The sequence below is a fragment of the Mesoplodon mirus genome, assembly GCF_964341445.2.
Source record: "Mesoplodon mirus genome assembly, chromosome: 1".
Classification (NCBI taxonomy): domain Eukaryota; kingdom Metazoa; phylum Chordata; class Mammalia; order Artiodactyla; family Ziphiidae; genus Mesoplodon; species Mesoplodon mirus.
The window spans coordinates 37,219,233-37,240,601 of NC_138976.1; the positions used below are offsets into that span (position 1 = coordinate 37,219,233).

General features: G+C 36.9%; 1 protein-coding gene across 5 annotated transcripts in view; it reads right to left on the bottom strand.

Moving 5' to 3' along the window:
* Positions 1-21,369, bottom strand: part of PTBP3 (polypyrimidine tract binding protein 3) — a 102,364-nt gene that overhangs the window by 30,781 nt on the left and 50,214 nt on the right. For all 5 annotated transcript variants that reach the window (XM_082623227.1, XM_082623225.1, XM_082623224.1 and 2 more), the window contains 2 exons: positions 19,060-19,206; positions 11,057-11,221 (listed from right to left, as the gene is read on the bottom strand). In XM_082623227.1, coding sequence (XP_082479353.1) covers positions 11,057-11,221; positions 19,060-19,206 — 312 coding nt within the window. The remainder of the gene's footprint in view (positions 1-11,056; positions 11,222-19,059; positions 19,207-21,369) is intronic.

Consider the following 21,369-nt stretch of genomic DNA (forward strand, 5'->3'; position numbering starts at 1 on the left):
ATATTTAACCTATTTTATAGCATGTCATAAATGGCACAATACTGAATCAGGAGGTTACAAGAGGAATTAATTAATGCTATGAGATGTTGGTGTTACAAAGCATATACCTGTATATACATACAGATCAATTATTTCAGCCTGAGAATCAGCATCTACTTCTTGAAATTTTTATAGACAGGAAAACTACAAAATATTCAACAAAATGAACAACAAAATGTTCAATGTTCTATGAATTCATCAAATACTCATAGAGCACTGTTCTAAGCTCTAGAAAGTCAGCAGTGAACAAAACAGTAACAAGAGTCTCAATACGGGCTCATCAATTTTAAACAATAGTACCATACTAATGTTAATAATAGAGGGAAACTGTGTATGTCTGTGGCGGTAAGGAGGTATATACATTCTGCTCAAGATTTTTGTGAACTAAAAATGCTCTAAAGAATTCTAGTAAAAAACAAAATGTGAAACAGGAAAAAAAACCTTAAAAAGGCAGAAAGAGAAGGGGGAAGAAACAACAAACAAGTAGGAAACAGTTACCAACCTAGTAGATTTAAGTCCAACTATATAAAAAATCACTTTAAATGTGAATGTTCTAAATATGCTAATTAAAATACATACTTGTCAGAGTGGGCTTTTTAAAAAGCACAAACAAAACCTACCTCCAGGTTATTCATGAGAAACCCACTTTAAATATAAAGACTTAAGCTAAAGGGAGAGAAAGATACACCATGCTAACACTAATTTTTAAGAAAAGCTGGTACAGCTATATTAAATCTAGACAAAGCTGACTTTTGAAGAAAAATTATCAGAGATAAAGAGGGAGGGTATATAATAATAATAGGGGTCATTTATCCAAGAAGACATAACAACCCTTAATATGTATGTGCTTAATGAAAAAGAATCAAAATACTTGAGAAAAAAAGCTGCTGGACTACAAAAACACTATTGTAGCTGGAGACTTTAACACCACTCTGTCACTAATTGACAGATCCAGAAGTCAGAAAATCAGTAAGGATATAGTTGAACTAAATAGCATCATCAATCAACTGGATCTAGTTGACATTTATAGAACAGTGCACCCAATAACAGAATACACATTCTGAATTTTGCATGAAACACTGACCAAGATAGACACATTCTGAGTCATAAAACACACTTTAACAAATTTAAAATAATAGAAATCATACAGTGTATATTCTCAAACAATTATAGATTTAAACTAAAAATCAATAACAGAAAAAAAATACCTGGAAAATCCTCAAAGAAAGAAAAAAAAAAGAAAGAAACGAGTCTCTGCCCTCATAAGGAAAGACAGACGATAAACAAATAAGCCAATAAATACCAATGTCTGGTCATAAAAAAGTGTTTTGTTTTAAAAATAAAAGGGAAAGGGATGAGAGTGAACTGGAATGCAAGTTGGGAAGGTGCAAGGGTGCTCAAGGAAGGCGTCTCTAAAGAGTCTTTAGAGAAGCGGAATAAACAGAGTTGGGGGAAGGTTTCCTGACAGACCGCTGGTTACCAATGCTCTTACAACACTTGTTATACTTCCCCACCACAAGTTCAGGGCCAGGGTTACTACAATGCATTTTGCTTTCCTCTGACATTCCATTTTAAATCTGGATTTCAATGAGCCAGAAACTCGCCCTTCTGCTTCTAAGGATAAAAACATAAGTATTCCCTATGCTGGTAAGAATTTGTTGTTATCAAATACTATGTATGTGTCTCCTTAATAGGCAAATGGTTCTGCTTTTTAATTATCAGAAAGAGTGATCAAGAATAACTATCCTAGGGATTTCCCTGGTGGTCCAGTGGTAAAGAATCCGCCTGCCAATGCAGGGGACATGGGTTTGAGCCCTGGTCTGGGAAGATCCCACATGCTGAGGAGCAACTAAGCCCATGCGCCACAACTACTGAGCTTACACTCTAGAGCCCATGAGCCACAACTACTGAGCCCGTGAGCCACAACTACTGAAGCCTGTGCACCTAGAGCTCATGCTCCGCAACAAGAGAAGCCGGTGTACCACAACAAAGAGTAGCCTCTGCTCGCCGCAAATAGAGAACACCCATGCGCAGCAACAAAGACCCAAAGCAGCCAAAAATAAATAAATGTATTAAAAAAAAAAAGAATCTGCCTTCCAATGCAGGGGACATGGGTTTGATCCCTGGTTGGGGAACTAAGATCCCAAATGCTGTGGGGCAACTAAGCCTGCGCGCCGCAACTACTGAGCTTGTGTGCCGCAACCACTGAGCTCGCGTGTCTCAACTAGAGAGCCCGCATGCCACGAACTACAGAGCCCTTGCGCTCTGGAACCCCTGCACCACAACCACAGAGCTCACACGTGCTGGAGCCTGTGCACCACAACTAGAGAAGAGAAAACCCACATGCCACAACTAGAGAGAAGCCTGCGTGCCGCAACGAAGATCCCACACGCCGCAACGAAAGATCCCGCATGCCTCAATGAAGATCCCACATGCCGCAGCTAAGACCCAATGCAGCCAAAAATAAATAAGTAAATAATAAATAAATCTTAAAAAAAAAAGAATAACTATCCTAGAGCATGGGCAACAAAAGAAAAAATAGATAAATTCAACTACATCAAAATGGACACTTATGTTCATCAAAAGACTATCAACAGACTTGAAAAGACAACCCACAAAATGGGAGACAATATTTGCACATCATTTATCTGATAAGGGGTTAATATACAGAAATATAAAAAAAACTCCTACAACTCAACAACAACAAAAACCCAATTTTAAAAACAGGCAAAGGATTTGAATAGATCTTTCTCCAAAGAAGATAATCAATAGCAACAAGCACTTGAAAAGATGCTCAATGGGAACTCCCTGGCGGTCCAGTGGTTAGGACTGCCAAGGGCCCAGGTTCAACCTCTGGTCAGGGAACTAAGATCCTGCAAGCCACGTGGTGTGGCCAAAAAAAAAAAAAAAAAAAAGAAAGAAAGAAAAGATGCTCAACATCACTAATCATCAAAATGCAAATAAAAACTACAACAAAATACCACTTCACGCCCCAATTAGGACAGGTGCAATTAAAAAATCCAAAACAAACAAACAAACAAAAGATTAAGTGTTGGGGAAGAAGTGGAGGAAGTGGAACCCTTGTGCACTGTTGGTGGAAATGTAAAATGGTGCAGTGGCTATGGAAAACTGTATGGGGATTCTTCAAAAAAAATTAAGAATAAAATTACCATATGATCCAACAATTCCGTTTCTTGGTATATACTCAAAAGAATTGAAAGCAGAGACTCAAAGAGATATTTGAACACCTATGTTCATAGCAGCATTATTTGCAAAAGCCAAAAGATGGAAGCAACTCAAGTATCCATCCACAGATCAATGAATAAACAAAATGTGGTATATCCGTACAATGAAATATTATTCAGCCTTAAAAACAAAGGAAATTCTGACACATGCTACAACATAGATGAACCCTGAAGACACTGTGTTAAGGGAAATAAGCCAGTCTCAAAACAACAAATGAGGGCTTCCCTGGTGGCACAGTGGTTGAGAGTCCGCCTGCCGATGCAGGGGACGCGGGTTCGTGCCACGGTCCGGGAGGATCCCACATGCCGCGGAGCGGCTGGGCCCGTGAGCCACGGCCGCTGAGCCTGCGCGTCCGGAGCCTGTGCTCTGCAGCGGGAGAGGCCACAACAGTGAGAGGCCCGCGTACCGCAAAAAACAAAACAAACAAACAAAAAAACCAACAAATGACGCGTGATTCCACTTATATGAGGAACCTAGAGTAGGCAAATTCACAGACAGGAGGAAGAATGGTGGTTGCCACGGGCTGAGAAAAGGGAGGAATGGGGTGGGGAGTTACTGTTTAATAGGTACAGGAGTTTCAACGGGAAGATGAAAACATTTCTAGAGATACATGCTATTTGGTGATGGTTGCAAAAAAATATAAATGTACCTAATGCCACTGAACTGTACAATTTTAAAAAGTTAAAATGATAAAATTTATGTGTATTTTACCACCCTCCAAGATAAAATAACTATCCTAAAGTCCAAATACTCATTGTTGGCAAGATATGCTTTAACATATTATTAGCTTAGAGTTAAACATTTCTTATAAGAGATAAGAAGATCAACAAGATTTGTGGAATCAATTTGTCTTGGAAGGGATCACCAGAAAATGCCATTCCTTAAAAGTCAGATAGTCTGAAGGCTCTTTATTGAAATTTAAAACTTTTAATAAAATGTAGTTAATTTCATTATGGTCATATTTCAGGGTTTAGAACTTTGAGACCTTAACCCCTCATTATAACTGTATTTTGAAAAACACTAGGAAATTTTTTGTTTTGTTCTTTTTTTTTTTTTTTGCGGTATGTGGGCCTCTCATTGCTGTGGTCTCTCCCGTTGCGAAGCACAGGCTCCGGACGCGCAGGCCCAGCAGCCACGGCCCACGGGCCCAGCCGCTCCGCGGCATGCGGGACCCTCCCGGACCGGGGCACGAACCCGCGTCCCCTGCATCGGCAGGCGGACTCTCAACCACTGCGCCACCAGGGAAGCCCTGTTTTGTTCTTTTGATGAAAACTTTGGTCTTGTAACAGGTTATTTCCTCAGTACACCCTCATGTCCTAGATAATATTCTTAAAGTTTATAGAAGAATACAAAATTTACTTTCTTCTCAGCTGTCAAAGATTTTATGTTGTATCTTTCTTTAAGATATAGGTATAAGCATTCTTGGGAAAAGGTATTATGTTTTCTTAATTTCCATCCTTGGTGATACTATGGTGTTACATGCATGCACACACATCAATCCATATATTGTAAGTGCATCAATTGAGGTTTTTTTTCACCTGATAAAGGAGTAGTAACAGACGTTAAAAATGTGTATGTAAAAAAAAATGTGTATGTATATATATAAAAGGAGATATAGTAACTGCCTAACCTCCCTCCTTCACACTGCAGACACAAGTAATGCTCTAAAGTACAAGTCAGATTACACTGTTCCCTGCTTAAAATTCCTCACTATCTCCCCATTATCTACATGGTAAAATCCAAGCTCTTTGGTATAACATACACAATCTCTTCCTGGTGTACCTCTCCAACCTCATTTCCTGACACTTTTTATACCACACTATTTACATCAACAGTAGGGAATTGTCTATAGTAGTTCTCGAGATACACTAAGTGGTTTCAGACTTCCATGCCTATACATGTGGCTTTTCCCTTTTCTTGTAACTCTTTACCTAATACCTAGTAAATTTTCATTTATCTTTTTCAAAACTCAGCTCAGGGAATAATGCCACCAGAAAATCCTTAGCCTCACCCAAATCTCAATAGAGTTCATTCTCTAGTACCAAATATTAATATCCCCTCTTGGCCTCATACAAATATTTATCTAGCTGTTTTATTTACATTGGTCTATACACTTGTTTATATATGTCTCCTTTAGACTGAAAGCTCCTTGAAGGTATATACCTTGTCTTAATCATTTCTCTATCATTGAGTACAATTCCTGGCATATAAGAGGCACAGAGTAAATGCTTATTATTAATTGATAACAAATTATACTCTGAGACCTGACTGAAGAATTATGGCAATATGCAATTTTTAAAATGATAAACATTTTTGATGTAAAATATCTTGTTAATGAAGTAACAAGAGCATATAATTTGCTCTAAAATTTGGGATTTTATACTGTATTATGCTATAGAACCTAGTTAATTTCCACTTAACCTTCAGATTTTGTTAATGGTTCGATTCCTTTCCCTCATTTAACTTGAACAACAACCTGAAGCATATCCTCCCTGACAGATGTGTTTGGCTGTGTAATTTTCATCTGAATGTGCCAAGAGAATATGAATGAACTCAACTGGCTAACCATGGATAGCTCTCTAGAGCCCCGTGGATTGTATTTACTGAAAGAGTAGCTGCAAAGATCAATCTGATACTTTTTTTTTTTTTTAATTTATTTTTGGCTGCATTGGGTCTTTGTTGCTGTGCGCGGGCTTTCTCTAGTTGCGGTGAGCCAGGGCTACTCTTTGTTGTGGTGCGCAGGCTTCTCTTTGTGGTGGCTTCTCTTGTTGCAGAGCAAGGGCTCTAGGCACGTGGGCTTTAGTAGTTGTGGCACGCGGGCTCAGTAGTTGTGGCTCACGGGCTCTAGAGCACAGGCTCAGTAGTTGCGGCGCATGGGCTTAGTTGCTCCACAGCCTGTGGGATCTTCCTGGCTCAGGGCCCAAACCCATGTCCCTTGCACTGGCAGGTGGATTCTTAACGACTGCGCCATCAGGGAAGTCCCCAATCTGATACTTTTGAATAAAGTAAGTGAGCACCAACATTGGGGAATTCAGGAATGCCTGAAGTGTGGTTTTTAACAACTTTTTTATAATTATCAAAATACTCAGTTTTAAATAGATTTGGTCTCAAAAGATCAATGTTTAGGAAAGTTTAATATATATTTTTATAGATTACAAGGTCTTCGACTATTTCCTAATATATTTACTTTGCTGTCATAAACATAAGAAACACATACTCAACTCTTGACATTTCTTGTGCATTTTAATCTTTTCAGACTTTAAAATGGGACTAATAAAATACTAAAGATCAAATTCTGATAAAATTAATCTTCAGGGTGATGTTTATAAAGAGGGCTTGCCAGAAACTGTTCACCAGTATTCACTTGTAAAAAGCATTATTAGAACTTTTTAAAATGGCAAGCACATTGGCCACAATTTGTTTATAATAGTTTTTGTAGCCAACAAAACAGCAAGATTTAAGAACTAGAATTTTGTATTACTAGTGTTGATTCTTTTATTTGATACCATAATAATTGGTTTTTGCAAGCTATTTATCTTTATTTTGCAATTCAAAAAGATAAGTCCTTTATCCTGAAGAGATTCATCTTTTGGACATTCATAAAATAACCCCACATATAACAATACTTGGAAGTAATGGATTCCACAAAAATACTGTTTTCACCTACTCCTTCAGTACACAAAGAAATTTTTTAGAATGCAGGGTTGAGTTTATGTAATGGAACAGTTGATGAATGCCTTCTTTATCTACAAATACTCTCTAAGTGATGCCATCCAATCCAATGGCCGTAATTACCACTCATATGCAAATGATTACCAATTCTCCAGCGTGAATTCTTATGCCCAATCCAGACTTATTTCCCAACTGTCTCTTCAACATCTCCCACTTGACTGTCTAACAGGTATCTCAAATTTAACATGTCCAAAACACACTCTTGATTCTTCCCCTTCCTCCCACCCCGTCCTAAATCTTTTTCGCCCTCAGTCTTTACTATCTTAGCATAAGATAGCTCTATTTTACCAGAGGCTCACATCCACAATCTCGGACGCGCAGGCTCAGCGGCCATGGCTCACGGGCCCAGCTGCTCTGCGGCATGTGGGATCCTCCCAGACCGGGGCACGAACCCGTGTCCCCTGCATCGGCAGGCGGACTCTCAACCACTGCGCCACCAGGGAAGCCCTGGAAGGCATTCTTGATTACTCTCTTTCTCTCCATAACCCACATCTACTAAACCCATCAGCAAATCATTCCAAATATATATGTAATCACCATGTGCAGTGCTCACGTCCCCACCTGGGTCACCACCATCTCTCATCTGGACTATGATAAGAGTCTCCACTTAAGCCTACAGTGTATTCTTAACATAGCAACAAGAACATTAAACCTATCATCTCCCTCCTCTACTCAAAATCCTCCATGGCTTCCTATTTTACTCAGTGTAAAGATTATAAAGGCTCTGCATCATCTAGTCTTAACACCTTCTCTGAGCCTATCATTTATGGCTTTCCTATTTTTTACACTCCAATGATATAGTCTTTTTTTCTGATATTTGAACACATTAAGCACACTTCCATTTTAGGGACTTTGCACTTGCTGTTCTTTGTGACTGGATCATTGTTCTACCATATATACACATAACTTACACCCTCACATCCTTCAAGCTTCTGTTCAAATGTCAACATACTGTAAACACTTCCCCTAACCTACCTCATCTGAAATAGCACCACTTCCAACTCAGTCATTATTAATCCCCTCACCATGAGCTAAAGGAAAAACACTAGCTTCCACAGATGTTAGAGAGCAGTTTAGCTAATGTCAACTCTACTTACTAATTAATTATAACATGTGCAACCAACGCCACACTTCCATGTATTTTTCCAATCACAATATTTATCACATTTTATGCTATTACTTATGAAATTACATCTTACCCACAAGACCAAGGATCAGTTTCTTACAATGTAATTTACTAGCATCTGATAAGTACAGCTAACATTTCTTGAGCACTTACTATGTAACAGGCACTGTTCTAAGTGCTTTAAATGCATTAACCCATGTGATCCACACAATGAAGGTATAGATACCATCTTCATCCCCATTATATAAATAAGAAAAAGACATAGAGGGAGTAAGTTACTTGTCCAAGGTTATAGAGGTAGTAAGTGGTAGAGCTAGGATTCAAACCAGCTCCAGATACTGTATCCTTAATCATTATGCTATACTACATTTTAGTTGGCTAATGGAATAGAGTGTCAGGGGGAGAGGGCTTAATTAATGTAATTAGAGAAAGACTCTCTGAGGAGGTGAATTTGAGCTGCAAATGGAATGATGTAGATTCAGCTAAGTGGCTATCTCGGTAAAGAGTATTCCAGGCCTAAGAAATAGAAGACAGAAATGGACAAGGACAGGAGTAAGAGGGTGGGGAGGGGGAGAGGGTCAAAGGGTCAGAAAAGCTAAGGTGCTAAATAAGCAGAAGAGTTAGGAATTGAGGTTAAAGAGATGGGGAGAAGTCTGCGAATGGGGACTTAAGTGCCTCGCTAAGAAGTTTTGGTGTTTTCCTACAGCAATGTGAAGGAGGATTAAACAGGAGAGTGCCATAACTAAAGGGCTGAGAGTCCTATCCCAATGGTTACTATTGAAGACTCTTTCAATTACCTCTCTTCACCTGAAGGACCCATGATCTTTTGGGAGAGAAACAAGGTTTGTTACTGGTCTGAGGGAAATGATAAGTGGAATGACAAGACAGGCCCACACAACCTTGACTAAATTCACTGCTGACTGATGGCAATGTTGAGCCACAGGGGCTATAACTTCTTTTGTAAAGCAGTAGAAGTTAGCAGTAGCTACAGTGCCACAGTAGCAAAAGCAAACAAAAAATGCTGATGGATCACAGAGGGTTCAATGCCACTTTGTGGGATAAACAGTAGAAAAGAAAATCCACCAGAACAAAGAAACCAATCACTTAAGTAACTGCTGAACACTTTTAGGAAACCAACGGTGGCTACAGATACCACTGCTAAAACCCTCCATAGGACATGCTTCACAAATGCACATATTTAGAAAATGGTACTCAGGAAACTATCACAGGGAATAAAGTAGGCATAATAAATGGTATATTTTGATATTTACATGCATAGCACATGAACCATATTAGGAAATATATCTGAGTTCTATCACCAATTGGTACAGTGACTGTGGGGAAAGTAACAACTTCTAAGGTCCCCAGTACCCTTATTTGTAAAATGTGAGAATAGGATAGGATACATTTCAATTCTTAAATACACATGCACACACACACCCCTATGACTCTTCATTCAGTAGTACAAATCCAAAGGTTTGGAAAACAGTTAAATGAGTCTAGACTGGCCTGAGATCATGTTGTTTAATATATAATGAGGGGGCTTCCCTGGTGGCGCAGTGGTTGAGAGTCTGCCTGCCGATGCAGGGGACACGGGTTCGTGCCCCGGTCTGGGAAGAGCCCACGTGCCGCGGAGTGGCTGGGCCCGTGAGCCATGGCCACTGAGCCTGCGCGTCTGGAGCCAGTGCTCCGCAACGGGAGAGGCCACAACAGTGAGAGGCCCGCGTACCGCAAAAAAAAAAAAAAAAAAAAAAATAATAATAATAATAATGAGACATAAATATGAAAATAGGGACTTCCCTGCTGGCACCGTGGTTAAGAATCCACCTGCCAATGCAGGGGACACAGGTTCAATCCCTGGTCCAGGAATATCCCACAAGCCGCAATGAGCAACTAAGCCCATGTGCCACAACTACTGAGCCTGTGCTCTAAAGCCCACAAGCCACAACTACTGAAGCCTGCGTGCCACAACTACTAAAGCCCGTGTGCCTAGAGCCCGTGCCCCACAACAAGAAGCCACCGCAATGAGAAGCCCACGCACCACAACGAAGAGTAGCCCCCACTCGCCGCAATTAGAGAAAGCCCGCACGCAGCAACGAAGACCCAACGCAGCCATAAATAAATAAATAAATAAATAAATAAATAAGCAAGCAAGCATATAATATGTTTTAGTGTTTTAAAATAATCTTTATACTTAGGTTGTCAAGTATAATGAAATGGAATACTGGAGGTGACATTAGGGGACTTGAGTTCTAACTGGTTCTTAAATTACTCTTTACAATATTCAACTCATCAAGTATCTGAGCCTCAGTTTTATTCAATACAAAATTATGTAACTAGGTAGGTGGTCGATCTTCCAGTTCTTAAATTCTATATCTTCACAGTAGGCCATGATGTGATACACTGCCTCTTATCAAGACAGTTTAGACATAGTAATGGGTAGTCTATGAAAGCTATGTTGAGAATCAGTCAGTGTTTAACATGATACTTCCTTATTTAAGTGACTCATATTTTCCTTTCAGAGTTTTTAAAATAAAAATACTCAAGTGTAGGGAGGAGTCAATAGAAACAGATTAGTTGTTTTCTATATTGATGTTACTTTCTGAGGAACAACTACTACCGGTGCTTTTTATAGGAGTCTGTGCTTTGTTCATTTTCATGCTTAGGTATAAAAAAACAGAATTCTTACATACCTTTTTAAATCAAGTATTTAAGTTGGAAGATGGAGGCTTTCAAGAAACTATCTCTAATTGATACTATTTCTTGCATGAAACAGGATGCTGAAGATTTTTTTTTTATTACTTAAACAAATACATTAACCAAAATCAACAACCTGAAAAACTAAAGACATAAAACATCCAAAGTTACAGATGTCATATTTGACTCTGCTTTCATAAGAGTGTTCCTCCTTACCTGATGAAGAACTTCCAGGGTAACAGGATAAAACAGGTTTTCAATAATTATTCGGAGCACAGGGCTCTGCCCAGGCAGGACTGTGCCTTCATTAGCAGGAACTCCAGGAAGGGCCAGACTTCCTGACTGGACAGTACTGACAGCCTGCAGTGCAGCTTGGGCTCTCTATTTAACAATACAAAATGAGAACTTGTGGTTACACAGAAGCATTATATAATCCTTAAAATTAGTTGATGTAAAGTAATATGAAGTAATATAGTTAAATAAAAATATACATATCTACTTTCTCTGGATGCATATATCCTAAAATTGTAATCAGTCAAGAATCAAAAGTCTTGCCTTCTTATCACAATGACACAATATTTAAGAAAGTTCTTAAATTTACTTGAAGAAATGAAAACAAAACCATGGCCAAAAAAGAAGAAAATTTGGATATTACTTTTATTTCCTAATTTTTAAATGACAATAGGAAAAAAGACAGTGTGAAAGTAACATTAAAGGCCACTTTAAAAAAATCACTGAAGTCCCCCTCTTCTTTTTTCCTCCCTGGACAACTGAGTTCTAAAGCCTTTGGGTGGCATATGATAGGCGTTAAATACGGAGGGGGAGAGGAGCTGTGGTGGTTCAGCGTGGGGCAAGGACGGCATCCCTATACAAAGGCATCCTGGCATGGAGCATCAGAGCCTGAGCAACGCAAGGAGTGCATCCATGTGATAGGTCCGCCTGGTAAGGGAAACCGGAGCCCAAACAAGGTAAGGAAGGTATCTGTGAGTGGGTGGCTCACTGCTGGCTGTCAGAACCTAGGGAGCATGAGATGGGTAAGAAAGGCATCCAGAGGAGAGTAGCCTAGCCAGGACTGTCAGAACCCAGGGAGAGTTAAGAAGGGGTCCACACGTAGTAAAAATAATCTAAGCAGGGTGAAGAGGAGGTCCGTCCATGGGGACCTGAATGGACTAAGGAAGTAATTCAATGGAGGGGCAGCCTGGCATGAGATGTTAGAATCCAAGCAGGGGCAGGCAGAAAAGTTTCTTAATATCATGCTCCACTAAAAGGAAGCAGGTGCTCTAAAAAATGCCTAACTCTAAAGCTGGAGCAAGGAAAGCACAAGATGAGTGTGTAACTTTTCTGGTTTTGTGGGGGTTTTGCTGTTGCTGTTTTGTACCAGAATGCAAAGAAGTTTTCAAAGAATGATGGGAACGAGCCAAAAGGACACAGAAGACAGCTGGAAGGGGCTCCCACTGGCCAAATACAGGACAATTTGAGAACCAAAATAATGACTGTAACAAATAAAAACCCATCAAATGAAATGGGAAACATTAAGTCCATAGGCTGATATAGATTGACAGTTGATAAGGAACAGTATATTTACACTGCCTTAAAGTACCTTCCCCCAAACACTCTTCTTTCCCCCTTCGTAAGTCACAACTTTACAGTGGAGAAGCCAGGCAAACACCAGCCAAATCAAGTGATCAAAGAGCACACCATCAGTAATGCAACAAACTGAAGTTATGTGCTCCCTGATATGATGCAATGAGAAAAAAAGAGCATTACTTCTGTGACATTCCTGTCAAAGCTACATACACTGAATCTAATCACAAGGAAACATAAGACAAACTCAAATTGAGGGATGGCCTAAAAGATAAGTAGTCCATAATTTTCAAAAGCGTCAAGGTTACGAAAGTCAAAAAAACCCTGTAAACTGTTTCACATAAAAGGATACTAGAAGATGTGATTTCTAAATGGAACATGTGATTATGAATAATGCTTATTTTGCTGGAACAAACATTATTGGGACAACTGGAAAAACTTGAACGGGGACTGAGGATTGGAGGGAAGTAATGCACCAAATGTTAATTTCCAGATTTTGACCACTGTATTCTGGTTGTGTAGAAGAATACTCTTCTTTGAAGGAAATGCACACTAAAAGTTTGGCCAATGAACACAGACCAGATTAACAATTTATTCCCAAATGCCTCAAGGAATCAACAGTTCTTTGTATTATATCTGTAACTCTTTTTAAATTTTGTGACTGTCTCAAAATTTAAAACAATTTAAAATATAAAGTAGGTGAAAGAGGAGAAAATCGAAGAGAAAAAAAGCACGGTTAATGGTTATTGAAATTAAATGCAAGTTTTTATCAGTCTTTTGTTCCGTACTTATAATTTCCTAAGAATGGTGATAATTAGTAAAATGTTTGTGCCACAAAATGAAAAAATCCTACCACTTTAATGCAGATTCTTTCATTTTTACATATTGTACTCACTTGCAATTTTAAAGAACACAGTACTTTGTTTTTCATATGAACATTTGTTTTGTTTTCATGACTTTCATTTTTAATTTACTATTTATTATACCACCTTTCTAATGTGAGATTAGTAGCTTTCCAACATTTTGCTATGAAAAATAACATTAAAATAAGTATCTTTCTGGAAAAGTGGCAGTCTTTTACTTGTGTACACTTAAGAGTTGAACAACTTCCACTTTTATATACATTTTTTTTAACCTGTTAACAGCATTTTTATGTCATATACAGACTTTTATGTATCAAGCAAAACACAAACTACCAAATGCTGTTTCCAAATCATATTTGAGAACAATATATGAATTATTTGAATATTTTATATCATTAGCTTTCGAAACTATGTTCTTGTAAAGCCAAGTGTGTGGAATACTGAGCATCCTAATTCTGCTTCAAACATGGCAGTTTATCTATTTTATAGTGGGCTCTCCAGTACGATTTTATTTGGAAAAAAGGGTTGTACTGCTTTCAAATTTGAAAACTGGCTCACATTTCCACTTTGAGCCTTTAAATAGGCAAAGATGATGTTGGGAGGTCATTCAAAAAAGACTCAGAATTAACACAGGGATTAGAGTCAGCAGAAAAGAACATTAAAGTAGTTATTAAAACTGTATTGCACGCACACACACACACAGAAAAAAAAAAGGTTAAGTAGAGACATGGAAGACCAACAGTGCTGTCCAACAGAATTTCCTGTGATAATGGAAATGTTCAACATCTACAGTATGCAATATGACAGTACTAACCACAAGTGGCTAGTGAGCACTCCAAATGTACCTAGTGCAACTGAGGAACTGAATTTTTTATTTTTAAATTTATTTAAATTTAGCCACATTTAGCTAGCAGCTACCATACTGGACATCACAACTTCATAATATCTAGGAAAAATCATCATAGTGAGGCTGTCAGTGGAATAATGGTGCCTTTTCTTCTATCAGGATGATTAAATCTTATCAAAACTAAGCCTGCATAACTGAAAGTAAACTTAACCTCACTAACTTTTTCTTGGCTGCGCTGCGCAGCTTGTGGGATCTTAGTTCGCCGACCAGGGAGGGATCAAACCTAGGCCCTCCGCAGTGAAAGTGCAGAGTCCTAACCACTGGAGCGTCAGGGAATTCCCAACCTCACTGACTTTTACTTCATTACCCATCAATCACTCTATCAATCCTTTTTATTAAACAATTCTATATATATGCTTACTGCTGTTACAGTACTGTTATTGTTGCTACTGTTGTTGTTTCTCTTCCTTCACTCTTTCCTCTTTGGCACAGAAGACACCACAGTGGAGAAACATGAGAAGCCATGGTGTATACTGTCCTTATCATTCTAGAGTTGTCAACATACTCTGCATTAGTACTTCACAGAGTACAAAAGTCTCTGCATAGCAGGCACGCAAAAAAATTTTTTTGACAATAAAAGTCTGAGAAAAAGATTTATTTAATAAGTAACTCTATAGTTTCAATTTTTAATTAGGCAAAAATATTTAAGTAAAAAAAAATGAAAGTGGAGGCATACTTTCCACTGAGGACAACAGAAAAGTGAGGGGGAAAAAAAGAAATGTCTTCTTAACATGAAGAGGTATTTCAGGCACACAGAAGACATATTTTCTGTGTATCTGATACTAAACATTTTGAGGCAGCAGAATTCTTATTATGGGATAGTTTTAAATGTTTCAGCAACAAACCCTCCGGAATGGTTACATTAACTAGTAGTAAAGGAAACAGCAGTAGTATGATGGAAAAATCAACAAATATTTTATTGAGGTGGGGGAGGTATATATACTTCATGTAAAATTTAAACATGCCTGGATAATGTGAAGAAGACATTTCTAAAATTGAGATGGAAATGAATATACAACACAATTCACAGATCTTAAGTGTTCAGTTGGATGATTTTTTGGGAAATTTTTTAAGGGGAAGTCCTTCCATGGTCATCTCTTTGCAAATTTATAAACTTCCACCCACAAGGTCAAGAAAAACTGTCTATACAAAAATGAATCCTATTAATACAACCACTCCTCAAATGCTGTACCTCAAAATAGGATCTAAATTTTTTACCTATAATTTTAGCTTAAACCAAGGGACAAAGATACTTGATATTCACCTCACCCTCTGCCAAGTATGTCCATAAGCTGGAAAAGAAGTTATGTGCGTGTTCTGGGATATCTTGCTATTCAAAGAGAAGAGAATGAAACAGTAATTTATCAGTTTCTGAGGGCTGTCTGAATAGAAAAACATCTGGTACATTTTATATATGCAAACAGGACCTTCAATTTTGAGTTCAGCTTTGGTGTAGGACTCTGAATAAAAGAAAAATATTATTTTATCAAACACCAATGCAAAAAATGGACAAAAGTAACAAAATGGAAAGGGTACTGGGAAGAAATCAAGGCTATCTAAGAATAAACTAGGTCATTTGGGCTGGCTTTGGTTGCCAAGCAACTGGGATTTCTCACTGTTTCCCTTTGGAATAATCCAGTCTTTAAGAGTTTTATTAAATTGTTTACATCGTCTTCAAGACTTTAACATATTTAGGAATAACACTAATGAGAAAACTGCATGACTTACATGAAGGAGAATTAAAAATTCTTCTGAAAGATAGGAAATAAAATATAACTTCCTCCTCAAAAGGATGTTAGCAATATAGACATGTTAATTATCTACAAATAAATCTATAAAATCAATCCAATTCTAACTGTGTTTTTTGGGGTTAGGAGTTATCAAAATAATGCTAATATACCCTGAGAAATAAACAAAACATATTATCCATTTAATTTCGAAAAAGAGAGGGTAAAGAATAGGGCCTTGCCCTACAACATATTAAGCCTTAGGGACACTGAATTAGGAATGGAACAGAACAGAATCCAAAAGGTAGTCCATATTAGACATGGACTGCATACCATGTGAGCCACACACACATGAGGGTAGATGGGGGTCATGCAAGCAGAATGTGTAGTCGTGTCTAACAAGTGTATATATGCGGGTTGTAAGTACGCATAGTCTGTGTATGGAAAACTAGACCATGACAAAAGACAAGTTTCACGAGAGTGGATATATATATATATATATATATATATATATATATATATATATATATATTATTTAAAGATTTTTTTTGATGTGGATCATTTTTTAAAGAGTCTTCATTGAATTTGTTACAATAGTGCTTCTGTTTTATGTTTTTTGGCACGAGGCGTGTGGGATCTTAGCTCCCCGACCAGGGATTGAACCCACACCCCTTGCCTTAGAAGGCAAAGTCTTAACCACTGGCCTGCCAGGGAAGTCCCATGAGTGGATAATATTGATAAATGGGTTATTCAACTACAACAAAAGAGAAACTGGTCACTGGGAGTAAGAGAAAGACCAAAGCCTCACTCTCCACCCACAAAATATTCTTAACAAAACAAAGATTTAAACTCTACAAATAAAAACCAAAACATGAAAGTATAAGAAAACATAGGTAAAAAAAATGTTTTTAATCTTGCTATCCTGGGTTTTTATGAGTATGGTACCCATGTCAGAGACCATAATACAACTTCAGAGATTTGACTATTATATAAAAATATTTTTAAAATTGCATTAGCAGACAAACTTTGAGACAGAAAGCGTATAGAATGGTGGCTGCCAGGGTGGGGGTAGGGGAAATGAGGAGTAAGTGTATAACAGGTATGGAGTTTCAGTTTGGGAAGATGAAAAAGTTCTGGAGATGGATGGTGGTGATGGGTTGCACAATGAAAATGTACTTAATGCCACTCAACCATACACTTAAAAATGGTTAAAGTGGTAAATTTTACGTTATATATATTTTACCACAATTGAAAAAATTGGGGAAAAACTGCATTAACAGAAATCACTATAAATACTTCACAAGTTATTAAATAAAAGAGAGTAAACAGTAAGATACAATTTGTTAACTAACATATTAACACAGATGGACAGGAAAACTACTTACTCATATATTATCAGTGGCACCCTAAATCAGCAAATAAGCTTTAGAGAAAGCAATCATGCAACATATATTGAAACATAAAACATGCATAGGCTTAGTCCCAGCAATTTTGTTGCCAGAAACATAAATAAGATAATGCTGCATGTGTGCCAAGATATGTAAGAATGCTGCTATAGTACTATTTGTAAGAGCATAACATGGCAAACAATCTCAATCTAACAACAAGAAACTGGATAGCACAGGACAAGGAGATCAGCTCGGTGCTTTGTGACCACCTAGAGGGGTGGGATAGAGAGGGTGGGAGGGAGATGCAAGAGGGAGGGGATATGGGGATATGTGTATACATATATCTGATTCACTTTGTTATACAGCAGAAACTAACACAACATTGTAAAGCAATTATACTTCAATAAAGATGTTAAATTAAAAAAAGAAAAGAAACGGGATAAATTATGGCTGCCCTTTTGAAGAGAGTATTATGCAGTCATTTAAAAATTATGAAGTAAAAATAAATAAATAAAAAGTATGAAGTAATTCTATATTTGTTGTCATAAAACAACATCCCTGACATATTGTAGAGAAAATATAATTAGTTTTTAGTAGTTTTCAAACTATTAGGATTCCATTGGTATAAAGTTATATACATAGACAATAACCTGAATAGAGAAGGGGTACACAGTAAAATGTTAGTTAATTAGTTATATCTGGGTAACTGGATTGTTTTGTTTATTTTTTATTTTTCTGGATTGTTTGAATGTTTTACCATGAGCATGTACCCAATTTACAAGGCAATTTTTCATTAAAAAAAAAATTATACTATTTAAAAATATCTAACATTTCATTTACTCTTAAGTTTAGACAGTTTATTACAGGCCATTAATATCTCTTAGATAAGTTAAGGATTGTGTGCAAGAAATGTCACTGTTTTTAAAAATGTAGAAAACTATAAATTCAGCAGCCTGCATTATAATGACTTTCAACACAGAGTCAAAGAGCTGAAGGAGTTCTTTTGCCTACAGCAAGAGTATCACGGCCAAACTGCTCTCAACGTAATTAAAAAAACCTCTTTCTTAAAATGTACTTGCTTTGTGGATAAATTTTTCCTACCCTGAAGTTACTTCAAATTACTATTTTAGCTACTTAAAAATCAACCTGGAGAGACACAGAAGTTTGAACATGAATTATATCAAAATAAAAACTGGAAAATGAGGTAAGAAATGTTCATATTCTATATTCCACATTCATCTTGGAGAGTCAAAATTCATTTAATGAACATATCTATACAAATTCTTATTAACATCTTAAGTTCAGTTAGTTAACATCACAATAGAAGCATCACTCAACTTCTCAATGCCTTTGTTACATATTCTGTAAAAAGAAGGGATTGACTTCTAAACACACAAATGTTACACGTTCTGTAAAAAGAAAAGGATTGACTTCTATAGTTTCTTTCAGATCTGAGATTTTTAAGAGAGACATAACAACGTATGTTTTTTTCCACTCATGAAAACAGTTTCAAGGGAAAACTAAATATCTGCCATTACTAACACCATATCTTCAAACTTACTTCCAAATGGCAGTGCTTTCTTATTCTTAAGTCTTTGGGTAAGAATTTACATAAACAATCTTTACCAGTAGAGCATTCTAAGATGAAGAAAAACACATGATTTTTTTCCTCTGAAAAACAGAAAATTAAATTTAAGTTATTATATCACGTGTTCTTATAACTATTTTTAGAAATGCCTTTAATACTTACAGCTTGATTAGGTAGATTGTCAGTCTTAAGTTCTCTGTGATTGGAATACTGAATAAAAACAGGCTGGCTTCGAAGGTGAGGAGTAACAGGAGTGTAATAATTCACCATAGTAACAGCAGCTTCCTCAGAAGCCATTTCTAAGAAAGCCTGCAGTAAACACAAGAAAGTAAAGTGAAAGCTCATGTTTTTGAAAGGCAGCTAAGAACTACTTTGTCATTCCAGCTTGCTCTAAACTCACGTATTCTCAAGAGAAATCACATTGCCCCCAAGGGGATGAAAAGACTTGTTTCAAAGTGTATCACTGACAGTAACTGAAAACATATTTGAAAAAAGTTGGGTTCAATAAACGATTTGGGATTGGGAAATTGCCAGTTGATTAAATGATTTTAAGTGGTTTTTGATTTTCTTCTTATTTCTGTTTCTTCTAAAATCTAGAAATAATTAAAAAGGCAAAAATAAACCTGTGCATCACTACTATAAATAGATGCTTTCAGTTTCTTCCTAAAAAATTCTCAAACAGAGATGAGGCATAATGATTTGCTCTTCTCTACCTTTTTATGAAACAGCCATTTATGAATACAATTAGAGCATTCAGGTGCAAAGGCTCAATTGTACAAATTAGGGAAATGGGAGAACTTCTTACATTAAGTCAATATTGCTTTGGGTCATTCAAGTGACCTTTTTTGGATATTGGTAATCACTGTACTAATATTAGCTGTTTGAAGACTAACACAAGAAGAACTGAGATAGAAGAAGCTCCTTGGTATTTATGTCTTATTCTGTATAAAGCTTCTCCTAGCTGTCAGGACTCCCATTAACTTATGACAGGAATAGGATACTTACAGACCTTTAAGGTGGCAGGTTTTATCACCCTATCTTAATGGTTAAGAAGATAAAATATAGACATCTACTAAGCGTTCTGAGCCCTCAGAACTACCTATAAGAACATCTCAAATTTAAAATGCAGGAAGAACCCCTGATCCAAATCACTATCTTCGATGAATAAAACAGACTTCGAGTCATTTATACTATCTAAAAGGTACAGATGTCCACAACACACTTCAAAGTTGCTATCCAATTGTATCAATAATACACTTTTTCTAATATTTCTAAGAGAAGTGGATAAAAATGATCAAGGTAACAAAAATAGCTATGGCAATATTTCCTATCTGGTTTTTAATCATCTTTTCAACAAAGAATTTGTAAACTGTATTCTAATAATATTCATTATATGGGGAGAGTCTCTTCCTGCAAACTCCTTTCTAAATGTTTCTAAACTCCTGCAATGTCTAACATCAGTCACACAAAGGAAAAGCTGAACAATGTCTTTGGAATATGATTCTTATCACAGGAATTTTTTCCTAAATGTATATACAACCTAAAAATTCATATGTAAAAATAAATTTTTCCACATGGAGTCCAGTAAAAGAATTATGTTTTCCCAAAGCATCCAAAGGGATCAATTTTCATTATGTAGGGTGGAGAGAAAACCGAAAGTCACTACCCACAGAAAGGCTGGTGAAAATAACCCCTACTCTGTCCTCAACACTCCACCTACAAGAACCACGGGAAAGATTATGCTCACAAGTACTACTAGTGACTCACATCAGAATCTCCTGCTGAAGTAATTACTAACAAGATATTTTCTAAACAGGATTTATGATCAAAAGACAAGCAATTAACATAACAGTCTATTAGCACTACAGATAAATATAAACCTAGAACCAACTGCAGAAACAAAGGAAAGTGTGACACTGCCTGCTGCCTCTCAGAGCTATTTGACAAAAAACATAGGATACACTACACGAAACACGATAATGTACATAACACATGGCAGTTAGGCATTTCACAGCCATTAGACATGGTCGTGTTGGCTCTTTCAAACCGTGCCAACCATACTATTCTCAATAGTGGCATCTGTGATAAAAAGATCCAAGTGCATGCACTATCTCCAAAAGATGCAAGAAAAATGTGTAAACACAACAAGGGCTGAATACTAAGACATATTATTTAACTTCTCCAGTTCTTAATAACCTCATCTGCATTAAACAGGGATGTTAAATAGTTTACTAAAGATAGAGGAGTCTGAATCAGACATCATTATCCAATCTCTGATGGTAATCAATCCAATCTCTTCTTATAATCACAGGATATTTTCATAAACCATTTTGTAATTAAGAATATAAAATGTTTGTTAACAAGTCAATGAATAAGATATAATCCTGTTTCCTATATTAACATTTTTGTTTGTTGCTTCCTGTCATTAAAAAGTTCTGTTTTAAAAACTATTTAAATAGAATGAAATTTAGG